This window comes from Oncorhynchus mykiss, chromosome 25, assembly GCF_057628025.1.
Source record: "Oncorhynchus mykiss isolate SJ-2025 chromosome 25, ASM5762802v1, whole genome shotgun sequence".
NCBI lineage: Eukaryota > Metazoa > Chordata > Actinopteri > Salmoniformes > Salmonidae > Oncorhynchus > Oncorhynchus mykiss.
This window is the reverse complement of record NC_143046.1, coordinates 83051047-83072210: the sequence shown is the minus strand read 5'-3', so window position 1 is coordinate 83072210 and position 21164 is coordinate 83051047. Positions and strand designations below refer to the sequence as shown.

The 21164-nt window shown below is 43.6% G+C and overlaps 1 protein-coding gene and 1 long non-coding RNA gene across 5 annotated transcripts; one reads left to right on the top strand and one right to left on the bottom strand.

The window, feature by feature from the left end:
* Positions 1 to 19195, bottom strand: LOC110505867 (sex comb on midleg-like protein 4). 4 transcript variants are annotated; one of them, XM_036962683.2, is made up of 9 exons: positions 18905 to 19195; positions 10263 to 10481; positions 9866 to 10089; positions 8377 to 8506; positions 5079 to 5279; positions 3999 to 4160; positions 3039 to 3257; positions 2663 to 2808; positions 1 to 1607 (listed from the first exon to the last, which is right to left on the bottom strand). In XM_036962683.2, the coding sequence occupies exons 3-9, from the start codon at positions 10082 to 10084 to the stop codon at positions 1482 to 1484; spliced, it is 1203 nt and encodes a 400-aa protein (XP_036818578.1). In that variant the 5' UTR covers positions 10085 to 10089; positions 10263 to 10481; positions 18905 to 19195; the 3' UTR covers positions 1 to 1481. The 4 variants fall into 4 exon arrangements, with proteins under 4 accessions (XP_036818578.1, XP_036818579.1, XP_036818580.1 ...); XM_036962684.2 differs by lacking the exon at positions 18905 to 19195 and adding an exon at positions 10806 to 10968; XM_036962685.2 differs by lacking the exon at positions 10263 to 10481 and having other exon boundaries at positions 18905 to 19177.
* On the top strand, positions 18503 to 20187 carry LOC110505869 (uncharacterized). Its single transcript, XR_002470897.3, has 2 exons — positions 18503 to 18646; positions 19102 to 20187. It is a non-coding gene; the product is annotated as an uncharacterized LOC110505869 (long non-coding RNA).
* The last annotated feature ends 977 nt before the right edge of the window (positions 20188 to 21164 follow it).

The following is a 21164-nucleotide window of genomic DNA, read 5'->3' as shown; positions in this document are numbered from 1 at the left end:
TTTCCTTAATATTTTCTTAATTTTATTACTTAGATAGGATACATAGCCGGGTTAAATACACACATTGATTGATTTCCATTTAAGTCTCACAACACAAAAGCAAACATGAGATATTCATTACATTGAGAACTTCTTTAGCACCAGTACAAATGAATTAATCCATACAGTGGTTATTCTCTGATTTACAGTATAGATCTTTCCAATATTCTTTTCAAAATAAAATACCTAGTCCCAGGTTGATTTGACTTGGCATGAATTACATGTAATTGTATCCAGCAGCATTGACGTACACAGGTTACTAAAGAGTACACATACTGCCAAACTGGCGCACACAAGCAATGCTATATGGCCTAATAACCCAATACTGTAGGTCAATTGAAGGTATGCAGTGAGGGTTCTCATCCATTGCTCTCCAACTCCATTTCGAGAATGATATGTGGTAAAAAAATGTCCATAGTAAATACGTTGTGAGGAGGCAAGATCGAATCCCCGAGCTGACAAGGTAAAAATCTGTCATTCTGCCCTTGAACAAGGCAGTTAACCCACCGTTCCTAGGCCGTCATTGAAAATAAGAAACTGACTTGCCTAGTTAAATAAAGGTAAAATAAATAATAATACAAAATTATAAAAAAAGAGGCTGGAGATCATTATTTTATTAAATTATAGAAATGTCTCGTTATGTGTTGCAGCACAAACATGATCTTTTTGGCAATTTTATCAAAACAATATGTAAAACAATATGCAAAACCATTTTAGTTTACATTACTTTGTGTAAATAACAAAACCAAGTATAGTAATGTTTAACATCACTGTAGCTTCCTGTTTTTAAATCACATGCATTGATGTGTTAAGAACTTCATCAAACCAACCCTACTACATATTCAAGTCACTTTTGTAAAAGTATAGAATGAAACCATACGGGACCGTTTTGATGTGTTTGTCACATTTGTGGAGACCCCTCTTTTTCTATATCTATTAAAACAAAGTTATTCCGCAGATTTGAGACCAAGTATAAATAACGGTTTATCTAAAAGAATCCACACTTCTCAACAGATCATAAACGTAACTTGGTATGTTTTACCAGGGCGTATAGGTGCCTTAATAAGCTCATTTATAGGACAGCTGTATCTCGCTTCCAGGTATTATCAACCAGTGTATCAGTTATGCATTCCACAATTTGCATATTTTGTCATCTGTATAAACCAAAACCTTGTTTCAACAGAAAAACTAGAATATCCAAAAACGTATTCTGTCACGATCACACGATCACATTGTTTTCTTTAGATACATGATGTATGAAAATGCAAAAAAATAATCAGTAAAATATAGCGTCTCAAATGGCACCCTATTCCCTATATATTGAACTCGTTTTAACCAGGGCCAATAGGGCTACGGTCAAAACGAGTGGGTTATGGGTACCATTTGGAACGCATCCACAAAGTTGGGTCCCACAGATTGATGACGTGAAAAAATGTTCCGATTTAGAACTTGTTTTGTTTTAGTTTGTCGATGTGATAGCAGAGCTTCAGGGCCGGCCCCAACTTCAGTCCTAGGTACTTCATCATCATGTCACTCTTTAGAAGTAACAGAGCATTGCCATCTATCTCCTGTGGGATAGAAACAGAAGCTCAGGTTATATTAAATCTCCACTAAAAGTAAAGTGGACACATGTATCAGGGTTATTTACTGAATTGGGAGTGACCTCAATCCTGGTAAGTATTTCACAAAACATCACATCCAGATATAATCCAACCACTCAAATCAAAATATAACTTCCAGATATAATCCAACCACTCAAATCAAAACATCACATCCAGATATAATCCAACCGCTCAAATCAAAACATCACATCCAGATATAATCCAACCACTCCAATCAAAACATCACATCCAGATATAATCCAACCACTCAAATCAAAACATCACATCCAGATATAATCCAACCACTCCAATCAAAACATCACATCCAGATATAATCCAACCACTCAAATCAAAACATCACATCCAGATATAATCCAACCACTCAAATCAAAACATCACATCCAGATATAATCCAACCTCTCAAATCAAAACATCACATCCAGATATAATCCAACCACTCAAATCAAAACATCACATCCAGATATAATCCAACCTCTCAAATCAAAACATCACATCCAGATATAATCCAACCACTCAAATCAAAACATCACATCCAGATATAATCCAACCTCTCAAATCAAAACATCACATCCAGATATAATCCAACCTCTCAAATCAAAACATCACATCCAGATATAATCCAACCACTCAAATCAAAACATCACATCCAGATATAATCCAACCACTCAAATCAAAACATCACATCCAGATATAATCCAACCACTCAAATCAAAACATCACATCCAGATATAATCCAACTACTCAAATCAAAACATCACATGAAACAGAACAACTGAAAAATAAATGGGATTTCCCCCAACTGTTGCAGATCCAGGCCTCAATCTCAATTTGTCTTTCAGCGATTCCTCACATCCTTGTCTCATCCTCAACTGGATTGTAAAGAGAAGGTCCGAGGTCCCTCCCCAAGGACCTTCTCCTCCAAGGCGTTTTGAGAAGTTTCGGAGAGAGGATACGAGGTATCAAGGAAATATTCATTATGAGTGAGCCCAGGGGTAGCCTACATGCTTCCTGAAGACGTCCACGTGAGGGCCCAGGGACTGCGGGTCAGCGTCTCTGATGAACCACACCACATCCTCTACACTCCAGGTGGAAGGGTCCTTACTGGGGGGTGGCTTGGACTCCTGGGAGTCCTGAGATGGATTGTACGCTGCATGAGAAAAGAGAAAGAGGTCAAGAAGGATTTCTATGCTGGTCTATTTTACCTGGTTAGGGCATTGTGATTATAGCAATAAACACATTTTCCCCAAATCCCCAGGTTTTCCAGAAATCCCGGTTGGAAGATTCCCGGAATCGGGAGGGAATATTCCGGAAAACCTGGGCATTTTGGGAAATTTACCGGAATTCTGCAAGCCCAGTCTCCACTCTCCAATTTCTCACCTATCCTGTTGCCTTCCAGGAAGGAGTTAGGGCTGGATGTCTGTCTACACATGCCCAAGGGGGAGGAGCCATTGGGGAACTGCTGCGAGGAGCGGAACCCATAGGATGGTTTGGATGAGTAGGAGGAGCTTATGGCACTGAAGGCGGAGTCACCTGGGTCCATTGAGTAGCGTTTGTCTGACGGGTCCAGAAGATACTCCTCTGGCATGGAGGTTTCAGCTGTGATATGAATAAAAAGAGATTACATAAGTAAAACATATTGGCAATACTTTGAATAACTTTCGATAGAAGCTGAAGCCTTTAAAGATGTCTATCAAATGTCCTTCTGTGCTTTTATGGTCCAATCAGAAGAAACAAACACTGTTTGGAGGGTTTCCCTGGTGCTCTTGTTTAGGTACAAGAGAATGTTCTAGGTAGTGTTCTGGCATGGAGGTCTCATTTGTTTAGGTTGGAATACAGGGATTTGGGTAATGGATTAGGATTACCAGGGATTACACAAGTAAAACACCAAATTATGTGTATTTGACAAAATGTCATTCTGTGCTTTCATGTGCAATCTGACGGAATATAGCACAATATTTCAGGAACTGAGCCCACAAAATGTCTGAGGGGCGATATCTTCAAAAGCTCTTGTTAAGGCACAGGATTGTTCTAAAAAGTATTATAAACCTGGTGGTTCGAGCCCTGAATGCTGATAGGCTGAAAGCCGTGGTATATCAGACCGTATACCAACGGGTATCACAAAACATTCATTTTTACAGGTCTAATTATGTTGGTAACCAGTTTATAATAGCAATAAGGCACCTCAGGGGTTTCTGGTATATGGCTAATATACCACACCTCCTCGGGCCTTATTGCTTAAACAATCAATGCATCATATCTGCACTTCTGCCTATACCATTTCCCTTGTGGGATAAAGAAAGCATTTTGAATTAAATTGAATATAGGACAGTGCATTACCCTCTGATTGGTAGGAGGCATTATTATGCTGGGGGATTGGTTGGTCGCTGAAGAGGTTTTCACAGTGCAAACTGCGACAGAGCTTCTTGAGAAAGCGTAGAACGTAGCCCATGCTGTTGACCACAGGAAGACTCAGAAGGTGTTGCTTCCCATCGAAAGTGGCTGGAACACAAAGAATTACTTGATTAACCCCTTGGGTTGCGACCCTATTCCAGAGCCAATGGCATCTATGCATAGTCACTTCAATAACTCTACCTACATGTACATACTACTTCAACTAACCAGTGCCAACGCACATTGACTCTGTACCGGTACCCCCCCCTGTATACAGTCTTGCTATTGTTGTTTTACTGCTGCTCTTTAATTACTTGTTACGTTTATCTCTTATTCTTGTCCGTATTTTTTGAATCTGCATTGTTGGTTCGAGGCTCGTAAGTAAGCATTCCACTGTAAGGTTGTATTTGGGTCATGTGACTAATAACATTTGATTTGAAGTGTTGCTCTGTGAATAGGGAGCGATTTGGGACGCAGCGCTGGAATATATTTTAATTTCCCATCGCAGTAAATCTTGTTGCAGTTAACTTTGCTCCAGGGGACACAGGTCTACAGCCATGTCTCAAAGCCACAGTTCCAACCTAGGACGGCCAATGCATTTCATCCACTGACATTCAAAAGATGGAAATGGCCAATAACCCCGGGGTAACAGATCCGGATGTTCTCATGGTTACTAGATTATCTAATCAGTGTATGTCAATTTCTATCATTTCCCTCAGGCCAGTTGCTACGAATAAAATGATTAAATACAAAACCAAAATCTCAGTGACACTGTACAATAGGTGGGTCTGTGGTATTTTCCTAGTGGCCTGTGTTATGGTTAATCATGTCATTTTCTAACCTTTATTCAAAGCTTTTTCATCAAACTGTCTCTTTTTATTTGTATGTCAGATGGTCCAAGCACCAATTCTCAGACAAATGCTTTCATTTTTGGTCTAATTCTCATTTCTGGAAAAGGCTTAACATAAAAGGTTCAAATCCAGGTCATGTGACATGATTAACCAAAGCACGTGGCCCTAGTTATACCTGATATTTTCTCCCCTCCGTAGCCCTGTGTGAGGAGAGTGAACACGGCTTTCTGCTGGAAGGCGCTGTCGATGCACCCCTGGACGGCCTGCTGCAGCACCACCGAGGGCCTGTCAGGCCCAAAATGATCTGGGAGCTGCTGCAGCTTCTTCCTGTCCAGGTTAGGACCCATGTTGACATGCTTGTTGATGTAGATACACACTGCAGGATACACAAGAGTGGAGAGAGCGTGGGTTAGTACTACTTGATGATGTAGGAGCGAGGGTTAGTAACCATGTCAACCTGTTTGATGATGTAGGAGCGAAGGTTAGTAACCATGTCAACCTGTTTGATGATGTAGGAGCGAGGGTTAGTAACCATGTCCACCTGTTTGATGATGTACGAGCGAGGGTTAGTAACCATGTCAACCTGTTTGATGATGTAGGAGCGAGGGTTAGTAACCATGTCCACCTGTTTGATGATGTAGGAGCGAGGGTTAGTAACCATGTCCACCTGTTTGATGATGTACGAGCGAAGGTTAGTAACCATGTCCACCTGTTTGATGATGTAGGAGCGAGGGTTAGTAACCATGTCCACCTGTTTGATGATGTAGGAGCGAGGGTTAGTAACCATGTCAACCTGTTTGATGATGTAGGAGCGAGGGTTAGTAACCATGTCCACCTGTTTGATGATGTACGAGCGAAGGTTAGTAACCATGTCCACCTGTTTGATGATGTAGGAGCGAGGGTTAGTAACCATGTCAACCTGTTTGATGATGTACGAGCGAGGGTTAGTAACCATGTCCACCTGCTTGATGATGTAGGAGCGAGGGTTAGTAACCATGTCCACCTGCTTGATGATGTACGAGCGAGGGTTAGTAACCATGTCAACCTGTTTGATGATGTACGAGCGAGGGTTAGTAACCATGTCCACCTGTTTGATGATGTAGGAGCGAAGGTTAGTAACCATGTCCACCTGTTTGATGATGTACGAGCGAGGGTTAGTAACCATGTCCACCTGTTTGATGATGTAGGAGCGAGGGTTAGTAACCATGTCCACCTGTTTGATGATGTAGGAGCGAGGGTTAGTAACCATGTCCACCTGTTTGATGATGTAGGAGCGAGGGTTAGTAACCATGTCCACCTGTTTGATGATGTAGGAGCGAGGGTTAGTAACCATGTCCACCTGTTTGATGATGTAGGAGCGAGGGTTAGTAACCATGTCCACCTGTTTGATGATGTAGGAGCGAGGTTAGTAACCATGTCCACCTGTTTGATGATGTAGGAGCGAGGGTTAGTAACCATGTCCACCTGTTTGATGATGTACGAGCGAGGGTTAGTAACCATGTCCACCTGTTTGATGATTTCCGAGCGAGGGTTAGTAACCATGTCCACCTGTTTGATGATGTACGAGCGAGGGTTAGTAACCATGTCAACCTGTTTGATGATGTACGAGCGAGGGTTAGTAACCATGTCCACCTGTTTGATGATGTAGGAGCGAGGGTTAGTAACCATGTCCACCTGTTTGATGATGTACGAGCGAGGGTTAGTAACCATGTCAACCTGTTTGATGATGTACGAGCGAGGGTTAGTAACCATGTCCACCTGTTTGATGATGTAGGAGCGAGGGTTAGTAACCATGTCCACCTGTTTGATGATGTAGGAGCGAGGGTTAGTAACCATGTCCACCTGTTTGATGATGTAGGAGCGAGGGTTAGTAACCATGTCCACCTGTTTGATGATGTAGGAGCGAGGGTTAGTAACCATGTCCACCTGTTTGATGATGTAGGAGCGAGGGTTAGTAACCATGTCCACCTGTTTGATGATGTAGGAGCGAGGGTTAGTAACCATGTCCACCTGTTTGATGATGTAGGAGCGAGGGTTAGTAACCATGTCCACCTGTTTGATGATGTACGAGCGAGGGTTAGTAACCATGTCCACCTGTTTGATGATGTAGGAGCGAGGGTTAGTAACCATGTCAACCTGTTTGATGTACATAGATACACACTGCAGGACACACAGCAGGAGGGACAGAGGAGACACAGATACTTAGGTCGGCTACTTTGGTGACGTTGCTTTCCTTAAACTAACGAGTACATGCTTATAACTACCAGAATACAAATTACATTTGAAATGTGATTACCAACATGACTTTTCATAACACCCAAGATGTTTCACCAGACAAAGCATTATGGAGGGAGACATTGGAAAAGTGAGGCAAACTCTGTGGGCGCCTAGGGCCTTGTTTATCAGATGAGCACAAAAAAGACAACCTTCGTGCACCACTTTTCCCGCAAAGGTTGGTAGTTATCAAATTAGAACTTGACGGGAAAGTGTCAACTTCTAGTGGTTGAAGAATTGTATTACAAGTCAATACTGTTGTTTTGAGTGTTTGACACAAGGGAATTATAATCAAGCGTTGCTAGGAAAAACATTCAAACGTAGCCTAACGGTAAGATCGCATCCTTCGTAGGAGCGCAACATCATTGTCTATTTAATCTCAGAGACTATACCAAGACAGGTGATATTAACACAATTATCTATTGACAAACAAAAGAAGTGTAGCATTTATTTATTTATTGTTTGAACAGACGATCAATCATCCAGAATGTGAGGTCAGTGTTGGGCACTTGCTATTGGCGGCATGCATTCTTAGTTTGAAAAAAGGTTACTGCAAAAGATGAAAACATTCTGCCCACAACTGGATAGAAATGTGATAACATTAAGCTATTGTGCTTTCTTTTAGAAACTGTCATGGCCCAGTTCCAACAGTCCCAAATCATACAGCAAATGAGGGTGTTTTTGTTCCCATAAAAGGTGAATGAAGGGCGTTTTCCAGGCGGGTTTGTAGTACAAATATAGTATGGCTCTGATTTATCAATGAAAACATGTGTATATGTTGCGTACGACAGTTTGATAAATCCCAAGAATTTGTTGTGCATGCAAATCCTACAATCTCCACATACGCCAGAAATTTGTACAACATTTACACACGGTTGAAAAATGAGGCCCCAGGGGCGTGGCAGAGTGGGGGTGGGGCCTACCTGTGAGCACCTGGGGCGTGGCAGAGTGGGGGTGGGGCCTACCTGTGAGCACCTGGGGCGTGGCAGAGTGGGTATAGTTAACTGTGAGCACCTGGGGCGTGGCAGAGTGGGTATAGTTAACTGTGAGCACCTGGGGCGTGGCAGAGTGGGTTTAGTTAACTGTGAGCACCTAAGGCGTGGCAGAGTGGGTATAGTTAACTGTGAGCACCTGGGGCGTGGCAGAGTGGGTATAGTTAACTGTAAGCACCTGGGGCGTGGCAGAGTGGGTATAGTTACCTGTGAGCACCTGGGGCGTGGCAGAGTGGGGGATGGTAGCAGCATCCTGGGGGATGGAGCTCATGTCTGGTTCTGGGGTGCTGCTGGGAGGAGAGATGGCCAGGGGATTCAGCACCATCCTGGGCTTCAGCTGCAGGAAGACAGGGGGTTGGATCTCAGTATCTAATTGTAAATAATACATGCAATTTAGCATACGCGTTTGTCCAAAGCGAATGAGTCACGCGTGCATACATTTTTACATATGGGTGGCCCACGGGAATCGAACCCACAACCCTCTTGTTGCAAGCGCCATGCCATACAGTCTGAGATAGCAACAATAGACTAAAAAATGACGGTTCTCAATTGGCATTCATAAACACTCAACAGAAATCTACACATTGATATTTTTACTCAGAAACTTCTCCCCTCTTCATATTGCAATATTTGCCAAGCATTTAATTTTGCTAGGCATATACAGGACCAATCGGAATATCAATTAAAACTGTTTTCAATTAAACAAACAAAGGCTACCTCATGTTATATATTACTCCCACTAAATATAAATGAAGTTAAGTCTGTCAAGCTACATCATCATATGTATTTTATTAACATCCTGCATCCCCACTGGCCCCTCCCCTTTCTCTCTCCTCCAATCCCATCCCCTCTCCTCCAATCCCATCCCCTCTCCTTTCCCTCTCCTCCAATCCCATCCTCTCTCCTTTCCCTCTCGTCCAATCCCATCCCCTCTCCTTTCCCTCTCGTCCAATCCCATCCTCTCTCCTTTCCCTCTCCTCCAATCCTATCCTCTCTCCTTTCCCTCTCTTCCAATCCCATCCCCTCTCCTTTCCCTCTCGTCCAATCCAATCCCATCCCCTCTCCTTTCCCTCTCGTCCAATCCCATCCTCTGTCCTTTCCCTCTCCTCCAATCCCATCCCCTCTCATTTCTCGCTCCTCCAATCCCATCCCCTCTCCTCCAATCCCATCCCCTCCCCGTTCCCTCTCCTCCAATCCCATCCCTCCCCTTTCTCTCTCCTCCAATCCCACCCCCCCCCCTCTTTTTCTCTCCCATCCCATCCTAGCCCCTTTTTCTCTCCCCTTTCCCTCTCCTCCATTCCCATCCCCTCCCCTTTCTATCTCTTTCCATCCCCTCCAATCCCATCCCCTCCCCTTTCCCTCTCCTCCAATCCCATCCCCTCCCCTTTCCCTCTCCTCCAATCCCATCCCCTCCCCTTTCCCTCTCCTCCAATCCCATCCCCTCCCCGTTCCCTCTCCTCCAATCCCATCCCCTCCCCGTTCCCTCTCCTCCAATCCCACCCCCTCCCCTTTCCCCTCTCCTCCAATCCCATCCCCTCCCCTTTCACTCTCCTCCAATCCCATCCCCTCCCCTTTCCCTCTCCTCCAATCCCATCCCCTCCCCTTTCTCTCTCCACCCATCCCCTCCCCTCTCTCTCCTTCCATCCCCTCCTCTAATACCCTCTTCTTTCTCTCTCCTCCCATCCCTGACACTGACCTTGAAGCCAGGTTTTCTTCCCCTCTTCTTGGGCACTTTGAGGGGAGGGAGGGATTCAGGATAGCGGGTTGGAAAATCCATCTTGCGATGTAGTGGGGGTCTCCCCCTCTTCCTGCCTGGAATCTTTCCTGGCTGGCTGGGGAGGAAGGAGGGAGACACTGCAGGCGACTGCATTTCACTGTTGCTGTCTGCTTTCTGTGCTGCTGCAGGTACACTCATTGGAGCTGGAGGGAGACACATGAAGGAGGGAAACACAAAGCGAGAAATAATTATATTAATTGAAGACTGCATGGCACATAATAAAAAAACAGTGGCAGTTCCACCATCCAGTCCATCCTATCCTCAATGTGCATGAACCCCAACATTCTGTCTGCTTGTCTCCCAGAGCTTCCATTACCTGATCTCCTTTGATCTAGAACGCTTGAGAACCAAGCGCTTCCCTTCTTAGATCCCGGTTAGATTCCAGAATAGCAGAAGAAGGTTCTAAACCCTGCACACTGCCTCAGCAGGCTGTTGAAGCCATCTTGCCTTTAGCTGCTGTGCTGTGTTTTCTCTCTGCTCCTCTCGTCTCTGCTGCACGGCACACAGGCTGGCTGGCTTCAGACTCCTCATTACACTAATGCATTCAGCAGTGGCAGAGGAAGGGGGGGGGGGGGATTGACTTCACCATGGCTACACAGCTATGAATTAGCATTACGATGACAGCGCTCACCATAATCTTAGAAAAGCAGCAGCCTCAAGAGCCAGCCTAGCCAACTGATGAAAACAACATCAACATGCATGTCTCATATGTAGAGCGCAGAAGGCTAGACACACAGGCCATGCTGAATCATTACAGTGGTTTAAACATAGCATTAGCATGCAGCATGCTTCATCCTTCCTTTGTGCAGACAAAGACAACAGAAAATAAAGGGACGAAACAGAGGCGGTATGCACACACCATCAGAATGAATGAGGATTGGAGAGTATGTCCCTTTTCAGTGGTTCTCCTATTGAATCATCCTCTGTCCTGTCTGTGTCTTTGCCTGCTTCTAAATGTCTTCAACTGCACCGCAGAGCGGAATCTCCAAGCAAGGCGGATTCCACTGTAATGGTGTGTGTGTGTGTGTGTGTGTCTGCCAGTGCTGGGAAACATTCTCCTGTTGTCATGGCAACAAGCCTGTAACACCCTGCCGGCTGTATCTCCCATGTCTTGCTGCTTGATACTCAGGCCCAAAACTGGGTGGATGTATAATTAGTATAGAAGACACCCTCAAACCAACTGCTAATTACAATAGGAATTCATTTGAAAGTGTTGAGAGTGTACATAGATATGTGTGTGTGTGTGTGTGTGTGTGTGTGTGTGTGTGCCCCGCGATTAGTGCTTTTTTAGGTCGGTTCGGTTTCAATTTTAAAGCACTATCCATTATGTGGGTTGAATGCTGTAACAACACAGAATAATATAATGAATAAAGTCACATGATGGTAGGGACCGTCCATTACTGCTTATCACTTCTTAACCATCACTTATTCACATTACTTTAATTAAATATTTCAGTTGTTGTGTATACTGAGTGGACAAAACATTAGGAACACCTGCTCTTTCCATGACATAGACTGACCAGGTGAATTCAGGTGAAAGATATGATCCCTTATTGAGGTCACTTGTTAAATCCACTTCAATCAGTGTAGATGAAGGGGAGGAGACAGGTTAAAGAATGATGTTTAAGCCTTGAGACAACTGAGACATGGATTGTGTATGTGTGCCATTCAGAGGGTGAATGGGCAGGACAACAGATTTAAGTGCCTTTGAACAGGGGTATGGTAGTAGGTGCCAGGCGCACCGGTTTGTGTCAAGAACTGCAACGCTGCTGGGGTTTTCCCACTCAACAGTTTCCTGTGTGTATCAAGAATGGTCCACCACCCAAAGGACATCCAGCCAACTTGACACAACTGTGGGAAGCATTGGAGTCAACATGGGCCAGCATCCCTGTGGAACACTTTCAACACCGTGTAGAGTCAACATGGGCCAGCATCCCTGTGGAACACTTTCAACACCGTGTAGAGTCAACATGGGCCAGCATCCCTGTGGAACACTTTCAACACCGTGTAGAGTCAACATGGGCCAGCATCCCTGTGGAACACTTTCAACACCGTGTAGAGTCAACATGGGCCAGCATCCCTGTGGAACACTTTCAACACCGTGTAGAGTCAACATGGGCCAGCATCCCTGTGGAACACTTTCAACACCGTGTAGAGTCAACATGGGCCAGCATCCCTGTGGAACACTTTCAACACCATGTAGAGTCAACATGGGCCAGCATCCCTGTGGAACACTTTCAACACCGTGTAGAGTCAACATGGGCCAGCATCCCTGTGGAACACTTTCAACACCGTGTAGAGTCAACATGGGCCAGCATCCCTGTGGAACACTTTCAACACCATGTAGAGTCAACATGGGCCAGCATCCCTGTGGAACACTTTCAACACCGTGTAGAGTCAACATGGGCCAGCATCCCTGTGGAACACTTTCAACACCGTGTAGAGTCCATGTCCTGACAATTGAGGCTGTTCTGAGGGCAAAAGGGAGGGGGTGCTGCAACTCAATATTAGGAAGGTGTCCTTAATGTCTGGTATACTTGTGTATATTACATTTGTTTTATTTGATTACTTTATAATTTCATTCCAAGTCATCATATCATCTCTAAAGCTGCTGCCTGACAAAATCACTATTTTAGTAGTTTAATACCAATGATCAATCACTTAGATGTATTTTCTGTTAAAGATACATGTACAGTACCTTGAGCAACTGCTCTAAATCCCCCTTGATCGCGCATTGTTCAGTCGCTCTCTCTCTCTCTCTCTAACATAGCAGGCATAAAATAAACACACAGACCGGACAATAGGTGCGCTATGGATTACGGTCAATGTAGTTCATTTCCACTTTTTCTGCGCTAAACTATGTAGACTATTGGCCTGTTGTAAACTACAACTACATCGCACAGTTCGGGCTTGATCTGATTTAGCCTATCTGTAAAGACACTGCATTGAGCTCATGGAAAATACAGAATGAAATGTAATTCAAATGTAAAAAAATAGATGAAAAATATTTTTTCATACATTTTTTTTTACAATTTGTGATATACAATTGGTAGTTACAGTCTTGTCCCATCGCTGCATCTCCCTTACGGACGGACTCGAGAGAGGCAAAGGTCGACAACCCACACGGCTTCTTAACACACTGCACACTTAACCCAGAAGCCACCCGCACCAATGTGTCGGAGGAAACACCGCACAGCTGCAGACTGAAGTCAGTGTGCATGCGCCAGACCGCCACAAGGAGTCGCCCAAACCCTCCCCTAACCCGGACGACGCTGGGCCAATTGTCTGCCGCCTCATGGGTCTCCCTGTAGCGGCCGGCTGTGACACAGCCCGGGATCGAACTCGGATCTGTAGTGACGCCTCTAGCATTGCGATACAGTGCCTTAGACCGCTGCGGCAATCCGGAGGCTTTAATTCAAATAATTTAACCGACATTGGTCAATTAGTTGTTTAAAAAATGAAAAAGAACATTCTTTCTGGTTAATCGCTCAGTAGTGTGTGTTGGTGTGAGTGTGTTTCAGAATGCAGTCACTGAGGTGATATCATCCCAGGAACATAATATTATCCCATCCCGTGTTTAAAGTCATTGTCAATCTATTGCTTGTGTCCATTTCTAGAGTGGTAGGCTTCAGAAATCAGCGATTTGTCCAGTTTTTTGGGCACAGTCTTACCACAATTATGTGAATAATTTAAGATCTTAATATAGCTGGCACACCTGGTTGTGTATTCTACATCCCTATGAACATTTTAAGATATTATTGGGCATACCACCATTATATTTCATACAGGTATGGTCATGTGAAATTGATCCGATACGACCCCATTGAGTTGTTTGGCGGCCATATTGGCCTTGTATCCACAAATATTTTTAAAACCCTGTTCTAGCTATGTGTGTGCAATTTGGTGCTTCTATCACTAAACATACAATCCAAAAACATAGCTTTCCCACTACATTTTATAGGAAAACTAAAATCCGTCTTACCTTATTTCTACCAGCATGTCACGTGTGCAACTAGAGGTGTCACACCCTGATCTGTTTCATCTGTCCTAGTGATTGTCTCCACCCCCTCCAGGTGTCACTTATTTTCCAGTTCGTCTTGTATGTTTTTCAAGTCAACCAACGTGTTTTCCCGTACTTGCTTCTATTCGTTTTTTGCTAGTCCTCCCGGTTTTGACCCTTGCCTATTTTCTGGAGTCCATACCCGCCTGCCTGACCATTCCATCCTGACCATTCTAACGCGCTCAATATGGAAGTGGTACTAAGCTACAGAACATCCGCACTGAGAGCTAGAGGCTAGAGCTGTCGCGTTCAAGGAGCGGGACACTAATCCGGACGCTTATAAGAAATCCTGCTACGCCCTCTGACAAACCATCAAACAGGCAAAGTGTCAATACAGGACTAAGATCAACTCCTACTACACCGGCTTTGACGCTCGTTAGATATGGCAGGGCTTGCACACTATCACGGTTTACAAAGAGATACCCAGCCGCGAGCTACCCAGTGATGCAAGCCTACCAGATGAGCTAAATGCTTTCAATGCTCACTTCCAAGGCAAGCAACACTGAACCATGCATGAGAGCACCAGCGGTTCCGGACGACTGTGTAATCAAGCTCTCTGTAGCCGATGTGAGTAAGACCTTGAAACAGGTTAACATTCACCAGACAAATGACCAGGATGTGTACTCAGAGCATGTGCTGACCAGCTGGCGAGTGTCTTCACTGACATTTTAAACCTCTCCCTTATCCAGTCTATAATACAGTGGGGCAAAAAAGTATTTAGTCAGCCACCAATTGTGCAAGTTCTCCCACTTAAAATGATGAAAGAGGCCTGTAATTTTCATCATAGGTACACTTCAACTATGACAGACAAAATGAGAGAAAAAATCCAGAAAATCACATTGTAGGATTTTTAATGAATTTATTTGCAAATTATGGTGGAAAATAAGTATTTGGTCACCTACAAACAAGCAAGATTTCTGGCTCTCACAGACCTTCTTTAAGAGGCTCCTCTGTCCTCCACTCGTTACCTGTATTAATGGAACCTGTTTGAATTTGTTATCAGTATAAAAGACACCTGTCCACAACCTCAAACAGTCACACTCCAAACTCCACTATGGCCAAGACCAAAGAGCTGTCAAAGGACACCAGAAACAAAATTGTAGACCTGCACCAGGCTGGGAGGACTCAAATCCTGCAGTGCCAGACGTGTCCCCCTGCTTAAGCCAGTACATGTCCAGGCCCGTCTGAAGTTTGCTAGAGAGCATTTGGATGATCCAGAAGAAGATTGGGAGAATGTCATATGATCAGATGAAACCAAAATATAACTTTTTGGTAAAAACTCAACTCGTCGTGTTTGGAGGAAAAAGAATGCTGAGTTGCATCCAAAGAACACCATACCTACTGTGAAGCATGGGGGTGGAAACATCATGCTTTGGGTCTGTTTTTCTGCAAAGGGACCAGGACGACTGATCCGTGTAAAGGAAAGAATGAATGGGGCCATATATCGTGAGATTTTGAGTGAAAACCTCCTTCCATCCACAAGGGCATTGCAGATGAAACGTGGCTGGGTCTTTCAACATGACAATGGTCCCAAACACACCGCCCGGACAATGAAGGAGTGGCTTCGTAAGAAGCATTTCAAGGTCCTGGAGTGGCCTAGCCAGTCTCCAGATCTCAACCCCATAGAAAATCTTTGGATGGAGTTGAAAGTCCGTGTTGCCCAGCAACAGCCCCAAAACATCACTGCTCTAGAGGAGATCTGCATGGAGGGATGGGCCAAAATACCAGCAACAGTGTGTGAAAACCTTGTGAATACTTACAGAAAACGTTTGACCTCTGTCATTGCCAACAAAGGGTATATAACAAAGTATTGAGATAAACTTTTGTTATTGACCAAATACTTATTTTCCACCATAATTTGCAAATAAATTCATAAAAAATCCTACAATGTGATTTTTTGGATTTTTTCCCCTCATTTTGTCTGTCATAGTTGAAGTGCACCTATGATGAAAATTACAGGCCTCTGTCATCTTTTTAGGTCGGAGAACTTGCACAATTGGTGGCTGACTAAATACTTTTTTGCCCCACTGTACCTACATGTTTCAAGCAGACCACTATAGTCCCTGTGCCCAAGAACCCCAAGGTAACCTGTCTAAATGACTATCACCACGTAGCACTCATATCTGTAACCATGAAATGCTTTGAAAGGCTGGTCATGGCTCACATCAACACCATCATCCCAGACACCCTGGACCCACTCCTATTCCCACTCCACACTGCCCTTTCCCACCTGGACAAGAAGAACACCTATGTGAGAATGCAGTTCATTGACTTCAGCTCAGAGTTCAACACCATATTGGCCTCCAAGGTCATCACTAAGCTAAGGACCCTGTGACTGAACACCTCCCTCTGCAACTGGATCCTGAACTTCCTGACGGGCCACCCCCAGGTGTTGAGGGTAGGCAACAACGCATCTGCCACGCTGACCCGACACGGTGGCCCCTCAGGGGGCGTGCTTCGTCTCCAACCTGTACTCCCTGTTCACCCACGACTGCGTGGCCGCACACAATTCCAACACCATCATTAAGTTTGTAGATGACACAACGGTGGTAGGCCTGATCACCGATGACGATGAGACAGCCTATAGGGAGGAGGTCAGAGACCTGGTAGTGTGTTGGCAGAATAACAACCTCTCCCTCAACGTCAGCAAGACAAAGGAGCTGATCGTGGACTACAGGAAACGGAGGGCTGAGCACGTCACTATTCACATCGACGGAGCTGTAGTGGAGTGTGTCGAGAGCTTCAAGTTCCTCTGTGTCCACATCACTAAGGATCTATCATGGTCCACACACACCGACACAGTCGTGAAGAGTGCACAACAACGCCTCTTCGCCCTCAGAAGGCTGAAAAAATTTGGCACGCACCATTGAGAGCATCTTGACTGGCTGCATCACCGCTTGGTATAGCACCGCTTGGTATAGCAACTGCTTGGCATCCGTCCGCAAAGTGCTACAGAGAGTAGTGCGTACAGCACAGTACATCACTAGGACCGAGCTCTCTGCCATCCAGGACCTCTATACCAGGTGGTGTCAGAGAAAGGCCCTAAAAAGTGTCAAAGACTCCAGCCACCCAAGTCACCGCAAGCGGTACCGATGTACCAAGTCTGGAACCAACAGTCCTGAACAACTTCTTCCCCCAAACCATAAGACTGCTAAATACTGTAGTTAGTTTAATAGTTAACCAAATACTGTAGCGACCAGGACTATCTGCATTGACCCTTTTGGTAACACTTTATTGGACACCTAGTGTCATAACACGGTCATAACCATGTCATAGCATTGTCATAACACTGTAATGACACATATGTTGTGACATACCAGTATATTGCAATATTTTATGGTTGGTTATGACACCTACATAAGAGTGTCAAAGCTCACAATCCTAACACACAAGGCAGACCATTCCATTCTACTTATAAATAGTATGTTAAGTAACATTTCCTAAAATTGACCATTTCATTACCCTTGTAAATGTACACACATTGATGACAAATATGTACCTAACCCAATGCTATATCGCAGATGTTTTTATTTAACTAGGCAAGTCAGTTAAGAACAAATTCTTATTTACAATGATGTCCTACACTGGCCAAACCCGGACGACGCTGGGACAATTGTGTGCCGCCCTATGGGACTTCCAATCACGTCTGGTTGTGATACAGCCTGGATTCGAACAAGGGTGTCTGTAGTGACGCCTCAAGCACTGAGATGTAATGCCTTAGACTGCTGTGCCACTCGGGAGACTGGGACTGATGACTGTGATGAATGCACCAACAGGACAAAACACCCTCATTGGGACTTATGACTGGCATATGGTTATTCAGGATCAAAAATAAGCGGAATGGAACTAGGCACAGGCAAAATAAGTCAATGGGTACGAATACCTTCTGAAGGCACTGTACATCGGTTGAAACATAATTTCATGAACTTTCAAAACCAGGGTTTCCTTTTTAAAGCAATTTATACAGGTCATTCTGATATGTACACTAGAGGTCAAATGTCAAAGTTCTGTTGACGTGAACATTCCCGAAATTGTATCTGATGGATAGCTGTTAATCTTAGCTTTTCAATTATATCTGATTAATGGGTATATGTGGGAAATAACTTGTATACTGACATTGTTTTGTCATAGTAAAATCCCTATGGGAAAAATGAATGAGATGGAGGGATGAAATAAAGAGTGATAACACAGAGAAAGCTGCCATTGCTGCACTGCTATCACACATGTTCCAACTAGGGACATAATAGACCAAGAAAATCACTATGAGGCATCTTCACGAATTTAGGGGTCTGGCCCATAGACTATTACTGCCAATGCCATTCATTGCCAATTGAGATCAAATAGACCAACACTGCAAAAAAAAATGCATATTTAGTAAGCTACTTTATTCTTTATTCATGAAAAAAATAAGCATAATGTGAACTGCAGTCCTTAACTAAATGAGAAATACGGCCCTCTCCTGGCTCACTTAAGAATAATTTTGTTAATCTTTTTCTGATTCAATAAAGTTGCATTTGAAGCCAAAATGGCGACGTGCATGTTGTCGTCAAAAATGTCGCCCATCATTAGACTTCTACTGAAAGAGCAGTCCTGTTCCTCGACAACGATATGTAACGGTGTGACAGAAACTTCCAGATGAGGTGAGAATATTATTTTGGTATCACTTTGTTATTATTTTGGTGTGTCGTTTCAAATGAGTATCAACTGACAGTTAGTTAATAGTTAGTATAGCTAAAGTTAGCTAGTTACCTTAACCTGTCAAACTTAATTTCATTCCAGACTCGTCCAGTCAGGCTGGCTAACTAATTAACTGGCAACAAGCACATAAATCAGCCATTATTATAATGACATCAATAGCTAGCTAGCTAGCTGCATTGTTACGGTGCTGACAAACGTACCTTTTTGAGACGAGGGAATAACGAATCGCTGACAAATCTTTGGACAGCTTTCTTGCTAACTTCGTAACGTTAACTGGATAACAGTTTTTGCTCCTCTAAACACGTAACGTTAAACCTCCACAGGGGTCTAGCTATATATCTTACTTCCACAGCATCAGGATGTTAACGTTAATTCCGTGGTCTTGTCTACTGGTCAGGCTACTCGACAGATGGAGATGCTCTCCAGACTGCTGCAGAAGACAGCAATGCCACCGCAGCGTACAGCGGACCGCTGGAGCACTACACCAGTCTGGTCATGGACTGGGCGCTGCGAGAGGACCCGCATCAGAAAGCCGTGGTTCAGACCTTGGATAAAATGCACAAAACCCTACGAGGTTACAGCAACCAGCTTCGGTTCTCGAACAACATTGTCCTTGTCAACCAATTACTTAGTATTAGTGGGAATCTATTTACCCTGAGAGAATTAATGGAAAGATACAACTTTGAGGTTTCAAGCAAGGAATATGACACTGTTATAAAATCTATACCTTGTGGGATAAAATATTTACTTAAGAATAATGCATATTTTGGAACATCTATTGTAAGCGATATCCAGATGAATAGCATAGGGTTACTAGATAAGAACTATTACAATTGTTTATTAAGGGATATTTTCTACAGGAATTATATCCCCTCTGCTATATTTTGTTGGACTTCATCGTTTGATGTAAACTGGCACCGTGCTTGGCTCACTCCAACAAAGGTATGGTGACCAATAAAGTGAAGGAGATCTCCTTTAAGATTATCCATAGATTCTACCCGTGTAATAGCTTGATTTCTAAATATATACCTGATGTTACCAGTGAATAAAGTTTTTGTGAGCTAGAAACGGAATCTGTTGAACACTTATTCTGTCATTGTTTCATAGTGAGGTGTTCTGGACTGATGAAAAACTATGTCTTGGAAACATAATGCATTCAACCATTGAAATATCTCAGTTTGACATATTGTTTTACTACAGTGTTTCCGCAATTGCGTGTCAGTATGTTATAAATATCTTTATTTTATTAGGAACATTTTTCATACACAAATAATTGTATGAAGAAAAAGCCCGTTTTAATTTTTGTATCTGATTTGGAGAACTATTTTGAATCATTCAAACGTATACAAAATGTCCAAAAAATGTATTCGCTACATGTCGGTATTTATGTGGATTTGTATTTAGTTTTCTTCTGTCTTTTGTGTAATTCCTCTGGTTGTTCTGTTTCGCATGTTACTGTTTAATAAAATTATAAATACAGCAACCAGCCTACGTCCATCTTTTTCGAAGGTAATCGGATTCCTATGCATGCACTTTGATTTTAGAAACGGGTGTGCACACTAACGAAACACATTCAATAATGTACAGTGGCGCCAGGCAGAGGCATGTCTTAACAAATGTATGGGATTTACTGTAAAGATATGTAATTTAACTGTAAAATTGCATTGCCTTTTAATGTGCTATGAACACAACCATGCTGTTTTCACCAGGTTTTGAAACGGATCAGTTCAAAAAGTAGGTCACCTTCAGATCATTATTAGTCACATGTGCCGAAATACAACAGGTGTAGTAGACCTTACCGTGAAATGCTTACTTACAAGCCCTTAACCCACAGTGCAGTTGAAGAAAATATTTACCAAATTTAAGTAAAAAATTATAGAAAGTAAAATAACGAGGTTATATACAGTGGGTACCGAGTCAATGTGCGGGGGTACAGGTTAGTCGAGGTAATTTGTACATGTAGGTAGGGGTGAAGTAACTGCATAGATAATAAACAGCGAGTGGAGGTGTCAATGTAAATAATCCGGTGGCCATTTGATTAATTGTTCAGCAGTTTTATGGCTTGGGGGTAGAGGCTGTTAAGGAGCATTTTGGTCCCAGACCGCTTGCCGTGCGGTAGCAGAGAAAACAGTCCATGACTTGGGTGACTGGAGTCTTTGACAATTTTTGGGGCTTTTCTCTGACTCCGCATAGTATATAGGTCCTGGATGGCAGGAAGCTTGTCCCCAGTGATGTACTGGGCGGTACGCGTTACCCTCAAGCGCCTTATGGTCAGATGCCCAGCAGTTACCACACCAGGCGGTGATGCAACCGGTCTGGATGCTCTCGATGGTACAGCTGTAGAACCTTTTGAGGATCTGGGGTACCATGCCAGGTATTCTCAGTCTCCTGAGTGGGAAAAGGTGTTGTCGTGCCCTCTTCACGACTGTCTTGGTGTATTTGGACCATGATAGTTTGTTG